Source organism: Doryrhamphus excisus, chromosome 19, assembly GCF_030265055.1.
Source record: "Doryrhamphus excisus isolate RoL2022-K1 chromosome 19, RoL_Dexc_1.0, whole genome shotgun sequence".
In the NCBI taxonomy this organism is placed as follows: domain Eukaryota; kingdom Metazoa; phylum Chordata; class Actinopteri; order Syngnathiformes; family Syngnathidae; genus Doryrhamphus; species Doryrhamphus excisus.
Genome location: NC_080484.1, coordinates 14,250,667 through 14,272,900, shown reverse-complemented (window position 1 = coordinate 14,272,900; position 22,234 = coordinate 14,250,667). Strand labels below are relative to the sequence as shown.

Here is a 22,234-nt window from a genome sequence, read left to right as displayed (position 1 = left end):
ATAGAATGAAATAGACCAAATACAAGATTGGGAATGATAAATCCCTTCCCTTCCCATCACAAAGCGTGCAGGCCTTTGAGCAAGGTGACGGTGCCAATCCTCAAAGGACAAGAACCTGTGATGTTGGGCTCACGGTCTCCCTTTGAAAGACCTCTCAAGGCTATAGAGGCGCCTCCAAGCAGTTGCCTGACTTTTTGTCCTTCCTGTGAAAATCTTCAAAAAAACGTTCTTGTTGAGAGAAGACAGACAAGAATATGCTCCATGTTCGCCCCGAGCAAGCTACTTGATGATTGAATCGAAACATTAAAAGAGCGTGTGCCCTGTGAGTATACGGCGACATCCTGTGTTCCCCAAAGAGGTTCTAGTATGTTCCGTAACTGTGAGAGCCAAGGAACAAGACATGCATGGTGGGATTCAGTCTCCAAAATATCCCTCTGTGGCTTTTCTCAGTCCAGAAGGTACATGCAGGTTCTCAAGCTGCACACTGGGGTGTACAATAATTATTGGACCCCTATGAGAGAATTACGACGTCTCACCGATGAATAGCTTTGATAACTCATCAGTTTAACAATGAAGCCAGATTACCCGTACTGTGTGGGTGAGCAAATCAAGCGCTGCTTTTTTCTGCTGCTGTGAGGTCAACAGCCTGTCGTCACTTCTCCTGAGTTCACTTTGAAATTGACTTTCTATGGAAGACATTTCACATGCTAGTTGTAGCAAACGTGATGAGGAGCAAATAAACTCCATGGAGCTCCCACGAAACCTGATCAGCCACCCGAAACATTTAAAAAGTGCCAAAGGTTTGCCAGAGACCTCCGTGGCATCACAGCAGCTGCTCGGAGTGTGTGCCCGAATACAGTGCACCTTGCTGGGCCACAGCAGGTGGCTCCTCCCCTTCTATACTCTGCTTCTTCTGGTAGTAGTCATGTACTAGTAGTCATGTAGTAGTAGTCATGTCATGGTATTACATGATAGTAGTAGTCATGTAGTAGTAGTCGTGTCATGGTATTACATGATAGTAGTAGTCATGTACTAGTAGTCATGTCATGGTATTACATGATAGTAGTAGTCATGTACTAGTAGTCATGTCATGGTATTACATGATAGTAGTAGTCATGTACTAGTAGTCATGTCATAGTATTACATGATAGTAGTAGTCATGTAGTAGTAGTCATGTCATGGTATTACATGATAGTAGTAGTCATGTAGTAATAGTCATGTCATGGTATTACATGATAGTAGTAGTCATGTAGTTGTAGTCATGTCATGGTATTACATGATAGTGGTAGTCATGTCATGGTATTACATGATAGTAGTAGTCATGTCATGGTATTACATGATAGTAGTCGTCATGTAGTAATAGTCATGTCATGGTATTACATGGTAGTAGTAGTCATGTAGTAGTGGGTTGTGACCCCACCTCCACCCACTGTATGACTGACAAAAGTGTAAAAGCTTTGCCAGAGACCTCCATGGCATCACAGCAGCTGCTCAGAGCGTGTGCCCGAATACAGTGCACCTTGCTGGGCCACAACAGGTGGCTCTTCCCCCTCTATACTCTGCTTCTCCTGGTAGTACTCATGTACTAGTAGTCATGTAGTAGTAGTCATGTCATGGTATTACATGATAGTAGTAGTCATGTACTAGTAGTCATGTCATGGTATTACATGATAGTAGTAGTCATGTACCAGTAGTCATGTCATGGTATTACATGATAGTAGTAGTCATGTAGTAGTAGTCATGTCATGGTATTACATGATAGTAGTAGTCATGTAGTAGTAGTCATGTCATGGTATTACATGATAGTAGTAGTCATGTAGTAGTAGTCATGTCATGGTATTACATGATAGTAGTAGTCATGTACTAGTAGTCATGTCATGGTATTACATGATAGTAGTAGTCATGTACTAGTAGTCATGTCATGGTATTACATGATAGTAGTAGTCATGTAGTAGTAGCTCGTGACTCCGCCTCCACCCACTGTTTGACAGAGACCTCCATGGCATCACAGCAGCTGCTCAGAGCGTGTGCCCGAATACAGTGCACCTTGCTGGGCCACAGCAGGTGGCTCCTCCCCTTCTATACTCTGCTTCTCCTGGTAGTACTCATGTACTAGTAGTCATGTAGTAGTAGTCATGTCATGGTATTACATGATAGTAGTAGTCATGTACTAGTAGTCATGTCATGGTATTACATGATAGTAGTAGTCATGTACCAGTAGTCATGTCATGGTATTACATGATAGTAGTAGTCATGTACTAGTAGTCATGTCATGGTATTACATGATAGTAGTAGTCATGTACTAGTAGTCATGTCATGGTATTACATGATAGTAGTAGTCATGTAGTAGTAGTCATATCATAGTATTACATGATAGTAGTAGTCCTGTACTAGTAGTCATGTCATGGTATTACATGATAGTAGTAGTCATGTAGTAGTAGTCATGTCATGGTATTACATGATAGTATTAGTCATGTAGTAGTAGTCACGTCATGGCATTACATGATAGTAGTAGTCATGTAGTAGTAGTCATGTCATGGTATTACATGATAGTAGTAGTCATGTAGTAGTAGCTCGTGACCCCGCCTCCACCCACTGTTTGACAGAGACCTCCATGGCATCACAGCAGCTGCTCAGAGCATGTGCCCGAATACAGTGCACCTTGCTGGGCCACAGCAGGTGGCTCCCCCCCTCTATACTCTGGTTCTCCTGGTAGTAGTCATGTCATGATGTTTGATTAGGACTCATTCACAGCTACTCATTGGTTCCATTCCTTCCTACCTCCAGGTGTGTAAACGCTACACTTCCATCAGATATAATATCTGCTGTGTGTATCATATTGGTCTGTATATTGAAGAAGCAGAAAGGTATTGCTGTCTGTAGTAGTCAGGTATTGTATTTGTTTGTATATAATGTACAATATAGAGAAAGCAGTATTAGATGATATTAGATGTTCCTTCAGCAAAAAAGGAGAAGAAGCCTGAAGAAGGCGCCACAGATGGAAGGGGGGGAAGGGCGGGGGTGGCTTGGCGCGTCTTGTTTAGCACGTGCACATGTTGTGCACAGGCGAGGATGACAGGAGTGAAGGAGGCGGATGTCCGTAGAGACGACAGGTGAGACGGCCCCGTCAAAGAGAAGCTCCTCAGAGGGAGCGCGCCATGTGGAACAAAGCGGCGTGATGGACGGATGAAACCAGCAGCTTTGCTTACGCTGTCATGCCGCTCCGCTCTGCTATCTGTCAAGAGTCCACAGTCCCTGCGTGCACCGTGTGTCCGTCAGCGTGGGAGACAGTGTGTGATGAGATTGGGAACATGGTGCCCGGCCGCTCTCGGTCGCCGCTCTAGGTCGCCGCTCTCGGCTTGAAGACTGCAGATACTGCACTTTGACAACAGAGAGAACACGTGTGGCGCATGTGCATGTTGGCCGACTGCCGAGCTTCACGCTGAGTCCGATGTATAGAACCCGGCCTCCTGCAGCCTTTATCTGCTGGAGCGTGGCGGCCGCTGATAGCCGCTATCAGCCACTCCACGTTTCCGACCCGCCATCCCTCAGTGTTCTGTTTCCATATGTGTGACCCTGACCGGCTAGCGAGGCCTTGTGATTCTTACCTACGCATTCATCTTTCTCATTCTTGTTGAAAATCGGTCACCAGGAGACTGATAGTAGACAGCCGGGAAGGACTAACGTCACCAGGAGAACCACAACCACCGGAAACATGATCGTGATTGGATCAACAATCATACAGTCATGTTTTCATCATACCTATAAACATAAAACATAACTCTGATGAGGGCTGCACGGTGGTCGAGTGGTTAGCGCGCAGACCTCACATCTAGTAGACCCGAGTTCAATTCCACCCTCGGCCATCTCTGTGTGGAGTTTGCATGTTTTCCCCCGTGCATGCGTGGGTTTTCTTCCCACATTCCAAAAACATGCTAGGTTAATTAGCAACTCCAAATTGTCCATAGGTATGAATGTGAGTGTGAATGGTTGTTTGTCTATATGTGCCCTGTGATTGGCTGGCCACCAGTCCAGCTGAACTATATCAGCAAGTTGAAGTATTTGTGATTTTAGAAATAAGGAATAATAATAAACGGTGTGGGAAGCTTCCTTGGTGCAAGACAATGAAAGAAATCAAGTTCGGTTTCAGCTACCTGGGTCCTCATGGTGTTGCATTCAAAGTCCCACCTCACTGAAGGTGCAGCGCGTAGTCCACACTCCATGGGATATGCAAATGAGCTAATGTTGTCGACTTCACAGTGTTTACGGGTCTTTCCTTTTTTTCAATATTAAGAAATATTGTGATTTATTTCATTTTTAGGGCTGCACGGTGGTCGAGTGGTTAGCGCGCAGACCTCACATCTAGTAGACGCGAGTTCAATTCCACCCTCGGGCCATCTCTGTGTGGAGTTTGCATGTTTTCCCCCGTGCATGCGTGGGTTTTCTTCCCCCATTCCAAAAACATGCTAGGTTAATTGTCCATAGGTATGAATGTGAGTGTGAATGGTTGTTTGTCTATATGTGCCCTGTGATTGGCTGGCCACCAGTCCGCCTCTCGCCCGAAGACAGCTGAGTATAAGCGGCAGAAAATGAATGAATGAATAACTCTAATGACCAATAATAAAGCTCCAATGAGGCCAGATTATCTGTACTGTGCAGGTGAGAAAATCAAGCGCTCCTTTTTTTTCTGCTGCCTGTGACGTTAACGGCCTGTACTAACCTGAGCTCTACTTGTAGCTAGTTGTACCGAATCCTCCGCCATGAGGGGGGACAATAAACCTTGGCAGCCACAGGCTGCTCGGAGCGTGTGCCCGGGTACAGTGCACCTTGCTGGGTCACAGAAGATGGCTCCTCCCCCTCTTTACTCTGCTCGTATCTGATGAGCCTAAAAAGCACAAAGGTAACATTGGAGACTCTGGAATGCAAAATCCATGTGGGATTCCTTGTCATTGATATTTCCTTTTTATATCGGTCTCGCACGGCTTTGAGTGCAAGGTCGTCTTGACCTTGTTGTGTCTCAGCTGCTCCTTGTTAGTAACCAAGCTTGGTGTGGGATTAGCAGAGAGGATTTCTGGGGTGACTTGATGCCGTCCTCTGCTTCTATTTTGTATTTTCTACTTTGGACATTTCTTTTTTTTTTCATTTGGATTTGTCGGCCTCGGTGAGCCGTGCCGCTCTTAGTGAGCTCACTTTTGGAGCACAAGACCTTTCCACTACCCAAGAGATAATAGCAAATCATAACAGGTCCAGTTCATGATGATGAATTTCGATACTTTCGTTGATGAAACATAAACAACACAACAAGTTGATTCATTCATTAGGTCACAACTATGCTGGAGCCTACCCCAGCCGGTGCTGGCCCAGAGGCGGGGGTCCACCCCGGGGTGCTGGCAGCCTATGGCAGGGCACGTAGACAGATACTTCCATACGTCCATCAACACCTACGAATCGGATGGACAATATGCCTTCTTCGGATCTTTGAGGTTTGTTTGGGCTTTGGTACGCCTGAGCAGCGTTAGGAAAGCGGGAGGAGGACACGAAGCGAATTGTGATCGGCGTTGAAAGGCATTTGATGTCTTGTTGTGGACTAAACGTGAACGTGAGACGTGATGACATCACGTCGTCCCGTGTCCCTTCTTCCGTGTCTCTCCTAGAGACGAAGAGAAGACTACAGCACGTCCAAGCCCATTAGGAACGTCCAGGAAGTCAGCGGCACCAGCGGACAGAAACCAGAGAAATGCAGGCGCCTTAACCAACGGGGGCCGCAGGGACGTGGGGCCGCGGGGCTGCCCCCCGTCTGTGCTGTTCCTGCAAACATCTCTAAACATTTGCTTTTCTGTCCCCTCACACAATGGTCTGACCCAGGGGTGGGCAAACTTTTTGACTCGCGGGCCGCATTGATATAACAAAATTTCCGGGGGGGGGGGGGGGGGGGGCAGACTATATATTTTACACGTAACAGTCCACCTGGTATTGTTGTATCTGTAAAATTGTCATGCAATCTGCTATTATTATTTATTATTTTATGTTTATATTTAAATATTTTAAAAATAATAAAATATTATAATAATTAAAATAAAATTAAAATAATAATTATTATATTATTATTATGTAAAATATGCAAATATAACAATATTATTATATATAATTAATATAATAATTAGCATTAATATAGTAAATATAATAATCATAATAGTTATAATAATTATTATTTTAATTTTTATTATTATTATGTGCTTGTGTCTCTTTTTTCAGGAGCACTTTGTAAACAACAGACCATGTCAAACAACGAAATTGATACAACCATCAAAAGGTTGGCTCAGGCCATGATGCCAGGTTGTATGTTGAGTTTAAATTAAATACTTTTCAAAGATTGGGCGGGCCGTATTCAAACACTTGGCGTGCCGGATGTGGCCCCCGGGCCGTAGTTTGCCCACCCCTTGTCTGACCCGTGTAAGAATGTTCCCACTTGGTTCAGGCTACCTAAGGTACCAGGCGGCGCTACGAGGGGCTTCCATTGTGAGTCTGCTCCACCGGCTGTGGAGCTCCTCAGCCTGAGTGGTCCTCTCCACAGGAGAGACAGCTTCACACGTGCGTGGGAGGAGAGTGGTCTGGCCACGTCGCTCTCCACCTCCAGTCTACTGCGGCCCACGGCCTGCTGAAGATTGAATTATTTGTAGGTTACATGCTGCCTGAATATTTCATGAGTTTCAAGTGGCGGGCTAAAGACGAGAAAGGAGCTTTATGAGGCGAGATAAAAAGGACCCGTAGATAAAGCGAGCATATAGCGAGCGGACCATCCAGCCGCCGTGTCGTCTTATTCTTACGTGATGAATGACGCTAACAGAAGCTCAACATCTCATTCTGTCCACGCCAAGCACAGCCACGTGGCGACTGAACCACAACAGTGTCTGCCGCTGGGTTTGCACCACGTGACCATGCACCCCTCCGTCCCAGTCCCCCTGAGCTTCAAAGTGTGGTATTTTCAGGTGAGGGTTTGCTGCAGTACAACAGAGCCTTTAGATGCCTTTAGATGTCTGGGGCCAGGCCACCCACGGCTCTTTTGGTGCGGCCATTTTGAGCGGCGGCGTAGGCGTTAACCTTTGACTCCAATGGCGGTTCGTGCAAACGAGGACGAGCTAAAGGATGCCCCGCACGGACCTCCTGTGTTCCACAAGCGGAGAGCCTTTATTCGCTTCTTTATTCGCAGAGCCACCAGGGACACACCGAAAGTGGCAATGCTTTTATTTTGATGACCTCTGCTGCACGGAGCAGCGCTCCTCTTCCTCTTCTTCTTCCTCCCTTTATTACAGCACATTCCACTTAACGACAAATCACATGTTGAACATGAAAAGGAGGAAAGCTCATCTTGGGGGAGCAGCCGGGGTCGGATTTGCAGATAAGAAAAAGGAGGCCTGCAGAGGGATGGCGAGATCCCTGCAGCTCAGGTCCCGCCAAGGGTCCCGGGGCAACAGCAGACCTAAGACTTGATGAGTGATGGTTTCGATCTACCGGGTTCTATTTTGCACATCGGTCTAGTGGTTAGCGCACAGACCTCACAGCTAGGAGACCAGGGTTCAATTCCACCCTCGGCCATCTCTGTGTGGAGTTTGCATGTTCTCCCCGTGCATTTGTGGGTTTTCTCCTGGTACTCCGGTTTCCTCCCACATTCCAAAAACATGCTAGGTTAATTAGCCACTCCAAATTGTCCATAGGTATGAATGTGAGTGTGAATGGTTGTTTGTCTATATGTGCCCTGTGATTGGCTGGCCACCAGTCCAGGGTGTACCCCGCCTCTCGCCCAAAGACAGCTGGGATAGGCTCCAGCACCCGGTAGAAAATGAATGAATGAATAACAAAAATGGCGGCATACAGGATGCAAAGGTAACGAGCAAATAGATAACCCAAGGTGGACGCCACGTGGAAAGCACCCCCCCCCCCTTCCATAGGAAAATGGAGGGTAGACACAAGCAGAAAGGAAATGACAAATAAAGAGACTATCAAACGAATGACACTTCAACGATACAACGGTAGCGATGCCTGGTAGGATACATTGTGCCCGTCACTGCAAATCTGATGTGTTTGTCCTTTCTTGCAGGAGACAGACTTACTGGACATAGCCTACATTAAGGACGCCCGCAATGGAAAATGCACCAAGACGCCGAAGGTAAGCCCATCGACACACAAATGCAGCACAGCTCCGTCATCCGCCCATCCGCCCATTTGCTCGCCTCCCTGACTGGCTGTGAGTTTGTGAGGGTTGATTGGTGGTGTTGACGTGTCAACACGTGAGGATCAACTGGAAGTGAAGCGCATGAAGGAATACAGGAAGCCCACGCATGGGGGGGGGGGGGGGCGCTTGAACCCGTCATGATGTGCTATATATAGATAGATAGATAGATAGATAGATAGATAGATAGATAGATAGATAGATAGATAGATAGATAGATAGATAGATAGATAGATAGATAGATAGATAGATAGATAGATAGATAGATAGATAGATAGATAGATAGATAGATAGATAGATAGATAGATAGATAGATAGATAGATAGACTCCCTTTATTGTCATTGCACAAAAACACAGTAGTGAAATTGCCAACGAAATGTCGTTGCCTGGCTCCCATATAATAACAGACACAAAAGAAGATAAGTAATAATAAATAATAATAATAATAATAATGTGGAGAATAAATAGATAGAATAGACACCAAATATGAACAACATAATGTAAAGTGCAGCGTGAACAGTAAATTGCCCAAATAATTTAAATAATTTAAATAAATAATAATAATGTGTATATATATATATCACTATATTGACACTTAAAATTATAGTTTAAAATTAAACTATATTAGGAAAGCAGGAAGTGAACAAATGTAACTAATGTTACTGATTGTAAAAGTACCAGATGGAGGGGTAGGATTTAATAAGCTTTGCTTCTTCCTACTCCTTTTGGACATGTGGAACTGTGAACTGATTATGTGATGCATTCAATTGTAATCTGATGCATGTTCAAATGAAATAAAACCATTACCATTACTATCCCTATCTGTATCCGTATCACTCATGATGGTTGGTATCTGTATCGGTATATCGGTATCCAAGCATTCAGTGTAAATTGCCTTTCTATAGGATGTTGCTACTCCACTCATGTGTTCTATCTATTCTATATATTATGATTCATGTACAGCTTGGCTGCAGGTTGGCATACTTATTGTCTTCTTGTTGGTTCTCATTTGTAATCATTCCCATTTGTCAATGTCATGGTTTTATTGCTCTGTTCTTGTCCTTCCGTTATGATGGCATCTATTGTAAAACTTGTGTCAAGTCAGCTGTCCCTTTCACATCCACTGAATATAAAATGAAAGACAATTTAAAAAATCATGAGGTCAGTTTTGGAGGAGCGATGCCCTGCAGTTGTTCCATGCCGTGAGAACAGCTCATATCATGACGTGGAGCCCTTTAGTGCCTCTGACCCGCAGGGCTGCATCACATCAGGTTGACAAATGCTGCCTTGAGATGGAAAAAAACAATCAATAATGCTGATCAATAGCGTGATGTATCGTTGCTCTGTGAGGTGGGGGGGGGGGGGGGGGGATAGAGACAGAGATTGTTTGTCATCTTCCTTCTTCAACATTCATTCATTCATTCATTTTCTACCGCTTTTCCTCACGAGGGGGTGCTGGAGCCTATCCCAGCTGTCTTCGGGCCAGCCAATCACAGGGCACATATAGACAAACAACCATTCACACTCACATTCATACCTATGGGCAATTTGGAGTCACCAATTAACCTAGCATGTTTTTGGAATGTGGGAGGAAACCGGAGTACCCGGAGAAAACCCACTCATGCACCGAGGGTGGAATCGATGCAACATGCAAACTCCACACAGAGATGGCCGAGGGTGGAATTGAACCCTGGTCTCCTAGCCGTGAGGTCTGCGCACTAACCACTAGACCGCCGTGCAACTTCTTCAACACGTTTGTTTAGTTTTCACATGACTTCAGTCAGCTTCATTTGCCCAAAACCAACATGGCTTCTGCTCACGGATCACAATCAGATACCATCACATTGTGAAAGGTCTCGCCTCTTATGGGCGTCTTTCTTTCCGCTACGCCCGCTTCGCTTGTGGCTCTGGATATTTGGGGAGCAGACGGGCCTCGTCTGACCTTGTCTGACCTCCGCTGACCTCGCTGTGACTCGTGCCCAGCCAAGAGAGAGAGATGTGCAGGTGAGCGGAATAACGAAGACACAGCATCAGATGCTAATTAGCCGTCACTCACGCTGATTAGCTTGGCGGCTTGTCAGAGGGGCAGCCCGGCAGGGCTTTGTGTGACGGGCGGATCCCCAGAAGACACACGACCAAGAGGCAGGGACGTGTAGGACGGATGCATTGTTTCTTTTATTTTTCGGGCTTCCATGTGTTTCATTTTGGAGCAGGCGCTTGTGTTTGCTCTCTAAAGCCTCACTGGAGCCTCTCTTCCGACGCTTGGGCGGCTTTGTGCTTTTCACAAAGCACGAAGGGGCGGAGCATCGTGTTCTCTTCCTCCATTGTTGTCCTGTGTGCCATCCCGCCTACACTCCATACGGGATGGAAGCAGACCACGATTTAGTTTGTAGCCCGGTAGATTGCTGCTAAATAAGGCGCAGAGTGTGTGTCCCCACCGCCTCGCCAGCGGTGTAACAGGATCCGGGGAAAGACCGGCAGGCCGCCATCACAGCAGCTCCTTGACGCTGACAATGATAAGCCTGGTGTGGGCGCAGCAGCGAGGGGCCACTTGCTGGCACCGCTTGGGAAGTGGAACCCAATCTGTCACTGTTTCAAAACCGTTGTTCCCGGCGTTGGACACGGAAATAGAAGTACCTCAATCCCTGCTTCATGATGGCAGTGGACTGGTTCTAGACCCGACTGTGATTGGTCAACTTCTGCAAAGGAGGATTTCCTCTTCATGCATGGGATATTCTGCATAGAAAACCACCTTCTAAATGTGCTTTTGAACACCATTAGAGCCCTCTGGACATGAAATAACACCCCTATAGTCACCTTTACACTTCTAAAATTTGAAAAGTAGACACACAGGGCATAAAAAAAAAACTGTTTACTACCTTCTAAATGTGCTTTTATATTGTGATTAGAGCCCTGTAGACATGAAATAACACCCCTATAGTCACCTTTACACTTCAAAAATTTGAAAAGTAGACATACAGGGCATCAAAAAAAACTGTTTACTACCTTCTAAATGTGCTTTTATGTTGTGATTAGAGCCCTGTAGACATGAAATAACACCCCTATAGTCACCTTTACACTTCTAAAATTTGAAAAGTAGACACACAGGGCATCAAAAAACGGTTTACTACCTTCTAAATGTGCTTTTATATTGTGATTAGAGCCCTCTAGACATGAAATAACACCCCTATAGTCACCTTTACACTTCTAAAATTTGAAAAGTAGACACACAGGGCATCATAAAAACTGTTTGCTACTTTCTAAATGGGCTTTTATATTGTGATTAGAGCCCCGTAGACATGAAATAACACCCCTATAGTCACCTTTACACTTCTAAAATTTGAAAAGTAGACACACGGGGCATCAAAAAACCTGTTTACTACCTTCTAAATGTGCTTTTATATTGTGATTAGAGCCCTGTAGACATGAAATAACACCCCTATAGTCAGCTTTACACTTCTAAAATTTGAAAAGTAGACACACAGGGCATCATAAAAACTGTTTACTACCTTCTAAATGTGCTTTTATATTGTGATTAGAGCCCTGTAGACATGAAATAACACCCCTATGGTCATCTTTACACTCCTATTAAGATGAGCTTATTATACCTGCTACAAGCTAAAGAAAAAGCAAAGCAGTTGTTGGAATGTGATGGTGTATTTGTTCACTCAGATGAGGGGGGGGTGGGTCGTGCTGCATGGGCATCGGGTGTTTAGTGGGATACAATCTCCTCCAAGGCTGATTGCGCTAAAACACTGGCTCGCTTTCAAAATAAAAGACCCGCCCAAAAAGGGGCGCTGGAATCCATTGTGGCGGCCCGGAGGCATGACACAATGTGCTGAGAGGAATGATAAGAGCCGTAGTGCCAGTGAACGCTACACCGGCTTGGCAGCTGTGGAGAAATGTACTGAATGCGGACGAGCGTGCACGGCGGCTTAAGCGCAAAAGAGCGAGGGCACGCTTGGGCGCGCACCGTGAGTCGGACAGACGGGGCGCCTCCTGTTGGTCAAAAGTCATACTGAATGTTGCTGTGTCTTTAATGCTACACATCAGAATAAAAGGCTTCCTATGCAGGTGAGCACCGATCATCAGGTAGAGGACGTCATGGCGCCCCTTGTGGTTTGTCATCAACGCCAGCTGTCTGGCATTGGACATTGGTGGTGAGAATTCAGCAGAAAAAAAATGGGCGTGATCGACCGGGATGGGTTTTCTTCTTCAGTCAATGAGTTGTAGATGAATTCCCGGCGGGCGGAGCCAAGCGTCTCATTAACGCTCACATAGAAATTGAAGGTGATGCTCGCCGGCAAGCGGGGCGCCCTGAGAAGCATCAATGGAGACGGCGGTAGCACATGAAACCGAGAGCGGCATGGTGGACAGAGCCGCCTGTGTCGGCACAGAACTGATGCTTATCTCAGGGGAGGGGGGGAGCACAATGGTGCACCTGTGCAGGTCCGGCCAGAATGTCTCCAGCAGACAAAGCAGAGTGATCCAGGAGAAGTGAAAGGAAGGAAAGAAGGAAGGAAGGAAGGAGGGATATTGCTTTTCTCCGCTATGGATCAACCCAACAAACAGGCTGCATTAAGCCTGAGAAACAATCTGCAATAATGGCCCATTGATTGGACTCCGCTGGGGAGGCCGCAACCAAAGCGGCTCCGTGTAAACACACCAGGAGCTTCATTAGGACCCTAGCACTACACATCTGCCAGACGGACTCAAAAGGACTCAAGTACTGCATAGGAAGTATTACTTCAAAGTACTGGTCCTTGGCAAACATTCCAAATTGTGTAATCCAATGTGACATTTTCTTAAGCACAGCAGTGGAGTCGAACCTTGGACCCAGTCTGCAGTTAGTAAAGTCCCGGTAAGCCAGGACTAGCAGCCATTGATTGGACTCCGCTGGGGGAGGCCGCAACCAAAGCGGCTCCGCGTAAACACACCAGGAGCTTCATTAGGACCCTAGCACTACACGTCTGCCAGACGTACTCAAAAGGACTCAAGTACTGCATAGGAAGTATTACTGCAAAGTATTACTTCAAAAGTACTGGCAAATATTCCAAATTGTGGCTATGTAATCCAATGTGACATTTTCGTAAGCACAGCAGTGGAGTCGAACCTTGGACCCAGTCTGCAGTTAGTAAAGTCCCTGTAAGCCAGGACTAGCCGGCTGTGTCTGATGGGTCCGTTACCACGGAAACCGCCTGGCGACAAGCACAGGAGGTAAGGAGGGTAGCAAAGGTTCTCCGTACGCGTCGGCTTCCCTCCTTGTTTTGCCGTCTGCCTGCTGTAATTGGAGATGATGAGATAATGAAATGGAATCTCATAGCCATGAAGTGAATATCTTTTCTTTCCTTGCCAACACACAGCTGCTACATTTGGTTTCATCAACATCCTCACTTCCTGCTTGATGGATGAGTGCAGAGAGAAGAGCCGGAGGAACGTGACGGATGATTTTTTTGGGGGGGAGGAAAGCACCTTTCCTAAATGGCTGTGCCAGCTTTGCCAAGCCTGGTCACGTAGTCTGAAGAGTGTGATTCACGCTGACGTGATGGTGTGGTGCCATGATGGCGTGGTGCTAATGATGGCGTGGTGCTAATCATGGTGTGGTACTAATCATGGCGTGAAGCTATGATGGCAGGTGCTAATCATGGTGTGGTGCTAATCATGGTGTGGCGCTAATCATGGCGAGGTGCTAATTATGGCGTGGTGCTAATTATGACATGGTACTATGATGGCGTGGTGCTTTGATGGCGTGGTACTATGATGGCATGGTGCTATGATGGTGTGGTGCTATGATGGCGTGGTACTAATGATGCTGTGGTGCTATGATCGCGTGGTGCTAATCATGGTGTGATGCTATGATGGCGTGGTGCTATGATGGCATGGTACTAATGATGGCGTGGTGCTATGATGGCGTGGTGCTAATGATGGCGTGGTGCTAATCATGGCGTGATGCTATGATGGTGTGGTGCTAATTATGGCATGGTGATAATCATGGTGTGGTGCTAATTATGGCGTGGTGCTATGATGGCGTGGTACTAATGATGGCGTGGTGCTAATCATGGCGTGATGCTATGATGGTGTGGTGCTAATTATGGCGTGGTGCTAATCATGGTGTGGTGCTATGATGTCGTGGTGCGAATGATGTCGTGATGCTATGATGGCGTGGTGCTATGATGGCTTGGTGCTATGATGGTGTGGTGCTAATAATGGCATGGTGCTAATAATGGCGTGGTGCTAATTATGGCGTGGTGCTAATCATGGCGTGGTGCTAATCATGGCGTGATGCTATGATGGTGTGGTGCTCATCATGGTGTGGTGCTAATCATAGCGTAGTGCTAATTATGGCGTAGTGCTAATTATGGCATGGTGCTAATCATGGCGTGATGCTATGATGGTGTGATGCTAATTATGGTGTGGTGCTCATTATGGCGTGGTGCTATGATGGCATGGTGCTATGATGGCGTGGTGCTAATCATGGCGTGGTGCTATCATATGTGGTGCTATGATGGCGTGGTGCTAATAATGGCGTGGTGCTAATCATGGCGTGGTGCTATCATATGTGGTGCTATGATGGCGTGGTGCTAATAATGGCGTGGTGCTATCATGGTGTGGCGCTATGATGGCGTGGTGCTATCATGGCGTGGTGCTAATACACGCCACTTTGTCCTCTTACGTGAACACGCGGCAATTTTCTTTCTCATCATTTCCTCTCGGATGGGCTGCGCTCTAATTGGAAGCGATCAATGTCTCCCTCACCGTGTGGTTATCATCCATCTTTTCTTCCTCACGGATGAGTTGCAAAGAGGAGGAGGATGGATGGATGGAATGATGGTCCATCTCTTAGGAATTCTTTTCTTCTTTTTTTTTTTTTTTTTAATTGCCGCCTCGGTCATAGCAGTCCCCGGGAGCGCCATTAATCACCAAGGTGAGCCAAGAGAAGGACGCCGGTGACGGCGCGTTAGCGTGTGTGTTTTAGCGCCCTTTCCAGCAGCGACACATTAAGAGACAGCCGACCTTTTTATCAACCCGCTCCGAGCACACCAGCATGTCGGTGGTCTTAATTGCTTTTCAATAGTTATTCTCAGGAGGGGCGGGAGAGCAACAGTGTGATTCCTCATGCGGACTCCCGGAACACTTAGAACGGAAAAACAAGTCCCGCTTATTCTGAAATCTTTCTGATCAGTTGGACACGTTGCTTCCAGTGCTGACAGTCAATTCCATGGGAAGCTCATTGTTGCCTTGTGTAGGTTCCTACTCATCCACGCTAGCAACACAGTGATTGCTTCCATGGGAATTTAGTTCCTCCGTGGATTGTTTCGGGAATGAGATAGAAGTTGATGCTTCACTACGTTTTTTTCTCTACGCTCCGCTGCTAAAGTTGAAATGCTTTCTCCTGGTTCCAGTCCTCAGGGACCAATTGAGCGGCAAGGGTGTCATCGAGGCCCCCGGTAGTCGTCACCCCAGCCTCGACGCTGATGCGCCACAGAGCTGCCCTCCAGTGGCAATTAACCAAAGCTTTGTTTAAACTAGCGCTAATCCTTTGGCAAACCCTTCTGTGGGGGGGGGGGGGGGGGTGGGCTGCTTTGAGACCCGAGCTGGAGAGATGGTGCGAGGGTGTCCAAACAGCAGGTCGTCGTCTTGGCCCGCACAGCTAATGATGGCTAATTGCTAGCTGCAGACACGGACTGGAGGCGGCATCCTCATTCGTTTGCAGATTGATCAGGACTGCTTTTTTGATGATGTGCTCTTTCGTTTTACGACATTCACTTTGGTCCCTGAACATGACACGACGCTCTGCTCCTCTACTCGGCTTCAGATGCTCCACTCCAGAAGCCCTGGATAGACCTTACCATAAGGCAGAGCTGGGGACACCCTCAGTCCTTTTCTTAAAACGGGGACGCCACCCCGGACTGCCAATCCACAGGCACCGCCCCCCTAGCATCCTCTACACTCAAATATTAATGAGATGTCTGTCTTCTCCCTAATTGGACGTAAATGTAAGGAAATAGGAACGCTGCATCTCCTCGTCTCATAGACGCTGACAGCTCTCCAACCCGTCATGATGATTAGCTGATGATTTCATGAGCGTCCTCGTCGTGGTAAGGAAAGACGTATTACTTTCACGGTAGACATTATGCAAGGGTGTCCAACGTGCGGCACCAGTGACCATTTTTGGTCCGCAGCTGTTTTTTTTCTTGGCCCTTGGCATATTGCGGAAAATAAGATGGATTGATTGCTTCACTTTAGCTTCCTGATTCTGCAGCGTCTTGTCTTCGAAGGCCAACAGAAAGCAGTGAAGGCAAGAGTGGAAAGATCTAGAAGGAGAGTGGACATATGTAGCCTCCGCCATCACTAGTAGGTCACAGTCTACATCTCCAGGGCTCCACTGTGAATGATTTATTCTTTCAGACCCCATTGTGGACTCCCCCCCAAGGGGCCTCCTGGCATCCTGGGCATGGGGACAGGAGGCCGGGAGGCCGGGAACGGGTCCTCTTGGCAAAGATGCAGTGCTAGGCTACACAACTCTTCTTTTCTACTATTATCATCCCGATTGTCTTTTTTCCAAGTTTTTTTGCGCTATTCCCTGCTACGACTTTCCAGGAACACGTCCGTTGCCCTGACTAAGCTACAGTCAAGTAGAACAGAATCATAAACGCATGGCTTTTCATTTGTGGAGGACGGTGAGTGGAAATCCAGCCAATTGCTGAAAACGACTGTTGCACGTCTATTTGTGTAGCAGCAGTTGTGGCGTGGGCGGTGCTTGCGTGCACGCTGAATAATGTGCACACAGCAGGTAGACATGACTTGTTGACTCATTGGTGTGTTGATAAAAGTCCATATTTGGGTCGTGACCCACATCATCCCTCCTTTGTGGCGGTGCCTTGGCTCCATGATGACTGATTTTAGTATTATATTAAATAATATACAATATTACTAAATGCCATGTAATGACAGAAAACAACCCACCTTCCAAATATGCTTTTTAAAGACAATTAGAGACCTCTAGACATGAAGTAACACCCCCATAGTCACACTTACATTTGCATTACCCAACTCAGAAGACATAATGAGAGAAAATAAGACATCACATGTTAGCAGTTCCAGACCAGGGTTCAATTCCACCCTCGGCCATCTCTGTGTGGAGTTTGCATGTTCTCCCCGTGCATAAGTGGGTTTTCTCCGGGTACTCCGGTTTCCTCCCACATTCCAAAAACATGCTAGGTTAATTAGCCACTCCAAATTGTCCATAGGTATGAATGTGAGTGTGAATGGTTGTTTGTCTATATGTGCCCTGTGATTGGCTGGCCACCAGGCCCGAAGACAACTGGATAGGCTCCAGCACCCCCGTGACCCTCGTGAGGAAAAGCGGTAGAAAATGAATGAATGAATGTTAGCAGTTCCTTGTTGGTTTTTGACAGCGTACTTCCTTAACATGGTTTGACGTTGGTATTACCATGTAGTATGTATTACCATGTGCTTGACACAATAAGAAAAAATAAGCCATGTTTACACTTGTGTCCCCGCAGTGGTGCGTACCAGTAAGTAAGTGGGTGGTTAACCGTTGAAACGTAATGTCCGTGAAGTAGTCGTGAACACCCAACAGTATATGCAAAGGATGCGGGTGGTGTCTCACTCACATGACTGGCTTCACTTTTCTTGGAGCAAGTCGAGGAGGGCGGGGGGATGCTCAAACCATCTCTGTCTTGGATCTTCCTGTTAATAAATCATCATAACGCAACCCCCCCTCCCACACCCTTTCTTTCCACTTTATTGCCTCCCTCCTGCTCTTTGCACATTCTCCACTGCAGCGGCGAGAAACTTGGCTTTCTTTGTTGCATCAGCTGCTTCTCTGGGCTCCAATGTGTTGTAGGGCCCTTGCAAAAGCATCAGGAGGATTTCGCAAAGCCACAGGGGACACGAGAAGTGTGATTTTATCCATGTGTATACTTTATGGTCATATTTTATACATGGAGGAACACAATTTTTTGGACTGTGGACATTTTTGTAGCATTTCCCCACAACGTTCATTGAAAGATGTTGCTTTCTTCCAATATGTGCATTTCTTTTGTACTACTTTGGGAAGGGAACATTCAATATTTATTTTTCTTAATTTTATAATTTTATAATTTTATAATTTTATAATTTTATAATTTTATAATTTTATAATTTTATAATTTTATAATTTTATAATTTTATAATTTTATAATTTTACAATTTTACAATTTTATAATTTTATAATTTTATAATTTTAAAATTCTTTATATTTTTATAATTTTATATTTTCATAATTCTTCATGTTTTTATGTTTTATGTTTTTATGTTTTTATGTTTTTATGTTTTTATGTTTTTATAATTTTATAATTTTATAATTTTATAATTTTATAATTTTATAATTTTATAATTTTATAATTTTATAATTTATAATTTATAATTCTTTATATTTTTATTTTATAATTTTGTAATTTTATAATTTTATAATTTTATAATTTTATAATTTTATAATTTTATAATTTTATAATTTTATAGTTTCTAATAATAATATTAATAATTTCTTAATTTTTATTTATTTATTTTATTTTATTAATTAATTAATTTATATATAAAACAAACAATATTTCCACCATTTCTTTCAAAACGTAGAAGGGAAGGCGCGTACGAGCCGCCCACTGCTGCCAGCGTCCTCGCGGCCATGCCGCCTCAGGTAAATGCGGCGAGACGGCGGGGTAATTACCGTAGTTATGTACCTGCCACTTTCTAGTGCCTGCCAGCCGTTTTAAGTGGCACCCCCTGACAAAGCGCCCGCTTGATGGACAGCTTGAGCCGGCCGAGTGAGCTTCATCTCGCGCTGGAAAATTGATGCGGATGAGTCAGAGCGAGTGGGTGAGCAGCGGAATACAAGAGAATACGCCAACATGGAGGAAAAGAGCTTTTAAGGACCTGGAGGCTGATGGGGGGGGGGGTGAAGTAGTGGACAGATAAGCATTCACCTTCTCCGTGATGCCACGACACAGTTGGCATTTTGCCGAGCGTTGCCGTTTTTCACACGGCTACACCAATCCTACTGGGATCCTTTGCGTCTGTAAACCAGGAAGTCGTCTGCTAACGAGCAACCAGAAGGAAATGTTGTAATAGTGCAAAGGGCAAACTGCTGTGCCAACGTTGGACATGCCATGATTGAAAACAAACACTCCAATGGGGTGAAATGAGCCATATTGTGCGGGTTAGCAAATCAAGCGCTCCTTTTTGCTCCTGCCTGTGACGTTAACAACTTGTCGTAACTTCATCTGAGCTGACGTGGAAAGAAAGCTTCACTTGAATGCTTCTTCTCAACGTTTTTTCGGCTTCTGGTTTGCATTTTCAATCTGGACTTGGAACCTCCTGAAGGTCCAACAGTGGACAACCGATGTTCCTCACTTGCTCTTCAGCTTTGCATCAGGCGTGTATTATATGTGCTTGTGATAGCATTGCCAAAACACAACACAACAGACCAACAAAGCAACTGTGATATGAAATAAATGGCTTTTGTCCGAGCTGAGACCTCCCCCAAGGCTAGGCCTCTTTCATGATATTGTCTTAGTAAGTGAATGCTGCATTCAGGTCTGTGAGGAAGTTGGTAAATATCCAAGTTGGCACTGGGTACTTGGCAGACTGTCACATTGTTTCCTTTCACTTCCACTTGGATGAAAACTCGCCCGTTTGACTTTCTGTGCCGCCGCGTTCTGCTTCCATAATGAGGCGCCTGAGTCTGACGGAGGTGGACGTGCGGGAAGAACGCCGGGCGGGCATCTCATCCGTGTGGCCCTGGCACACCCGTTACACCGCTCCGGTTTTGCCTCAGGGGATGCTCACTCGGCGGGAACATTTTGTTGCTCAGTCTTGCTCTGACACTCCAGGAACTTAGGAGGCTTTCATCTGCTTGGAGTCTGCTTCCCTGCGTCTAACATCATCGCTAACATCGTCTTGGAGGCCACAGGGGGAAAACGTCAGGCCCGGGGGCCCCATTATTGTTTTAAGACAACCTGAAAATACAACGCATGTCTAAAAGACACTTTAATTTTCATATTATTTATATATTATATATCATTTATATATTATTTGGAAAAATAATAATATTTTTTAATGTGCTACTTATTATTATTATTATTATTATTATTGTCTTTATTTTCAAACTTTTTAAAATATAGTCATATTTCTTATTGTTTTACTTGAAGTTTTTTTAACTTAATAATAACGATTATATTTATTTATATGAAGTAAAAATATTTCAAAATGAAACTCTTCCCTCATATATGTATTTGCCAGAAACATTTTTGTTGTCATATTAAATTTTAAATTACTAATTTTATAAATGAGTAATTGCTATAATAATGACAATGATTTACTTCTTAATAAAGTACTAGTTGTATACCTGAAGAAGTGAAAATGATAATAATTCAGTGTATAATATATAATATAATATACAGACTAACTGTATCAGAATAATATCAGGACTACGGTTTCCCAGTTCCAGTTGGCCCTGTGAGGATCACCGTCATTCACCCCGTGACTGTTCACTATGACTGTTCCCCATGGCTGTTCCGCATGACTGTTCACCATGACCATTCACCATAACTGTTCACCATGACCATTCACCATAACTGTTCACCATGACTGTTCCCCATGGCCGTTCACCGTGACTGTTCACTATGAGTGTTCACTATGACTGTTCACTATGAGTGTTCACTATGACTGTTCCCCATGGCTGTTCACTGTGACTGTTCACTATGACTGTTCCCCATGGCTGTTCACCATGTCTGTTCACCATGACTGTTAACCGTGACTGTTCACTGACTGTTCCCCATGATTGTTCACCATGGGACACCAACAGTGAACATGAGTGTGACACCTGTGTATGCCAGTCCTGTCGTTGCACACATTGTACATTTGTTGGTATTTTCCGTGTTTCACCTGACGTGTTTAGAAAAGCATGCAGCCACCTTTTCCCCCAAGGAAAAATCTTTCAATTTCCTCCCTTGAACGAGACGCCACGAGGCCTGGTTGACCCTGAAATGAAAAGTGTTGGTTTGGTATGCCCCGCTTGTGGACATGACTTGCGCTCTACAAACACAGCAGCTACGAGAGATGGAGGAGTTGATTAAAAAAAGACCAAGTGAGAGCTCCTGTGTGGCAGATTAGTGGCAGCTGAAAGCGCTGATGGACTTATCAGGAGGCTGTGATTGGCAGGGCACCAGCCGCCGGCAATGACACTTCTTCCTGGGTGACACGGCACCCTGGAAGAAGTGTCAACCAGGATCTTCTGCCATTTCCTACCACTTTTAATAAGCGCATTCCGCAGCTTGAAGGTGCAATATACGTCATCCCCCCACAAAGTAGAGAAATTACATCATAATCCATCTTTTTTTTCCAAAATAGAGCTGCATGGCAGTCAAGTGGTTAGCGCAGACCTCACAGCTAGGAGACCAGGGTTCAATTCCACCCTCGTCCATCTCTGTTTGGAGTTTGCATGTTCTCCCCGTGCATGCGTGGGTTTTCTTCGGGTACTCCGGTTTCCTCCCACATTCCAAAAACATGCTGGGTTAATTGGCCACACCAAATTGTCCATAGGTATGAATGTGAGTGTGAATGGTTGTTTGTCTATATGTGCCCTGTGATTGGCTGGCCACCAGTCCAGTGTGTACCCCGCCTCTCGCCCGAAGACAGCTGGGATAGGTTCCAGCACCCCCGCGACCCTCGTGAGGAAAAGCAGTAGAAAATGAATGAATGAATGAATATTACAAAATAATAATAACTAGCATAGCATGCGACGTTGCCGAAGCACTGTTGTAAAAATTAGCAACAGAAGGAAGTGACATACTGTAAGTGTCGCACATCGATGGTGTTTCTGGCACGGATCACAGAGTGACCGCCGTCTGGAATCCCTGCAAATATGTAATAATAGAGGGACTGTAGGGGTGCTACATTCACGTCTACAGGGCTCTACTGATGTTCAAGTCATAAAGAGG

General features: G+C 45.4%; 1 protein-coding gene across 3 annotated transcripts in view; it reads left to right on the top strand.

Annotated features, from left to right (window-relative positions):
• Positions 1-22,234, top strand: part of LOC131107633 (1-phosphatidylinositol 4,5-bisphosphate phosphodiesterase beta-1) — a 90,336-nt gene that overhangs the window by 30,174 nt on the left and 37,928 nt on the right. For all 3 annotated transcript variants that reach the window (XR_009120289.1, XM_058057844.1, XM_058057843.1), the window contains exon 3: positions 8,099-8,167. Coding sequence is in view for 1 of the 3 variants with exons in the window: in XM_058057843.1 (XP_057913826.1) it covers positions 8,099-8,167 (69 nt within the window). In the remaining 2 variants the exon portion in view is untranslated. The remainder of the gene's footprint in view (positions 1-8,098; positions 8,168-22,234) is intronic.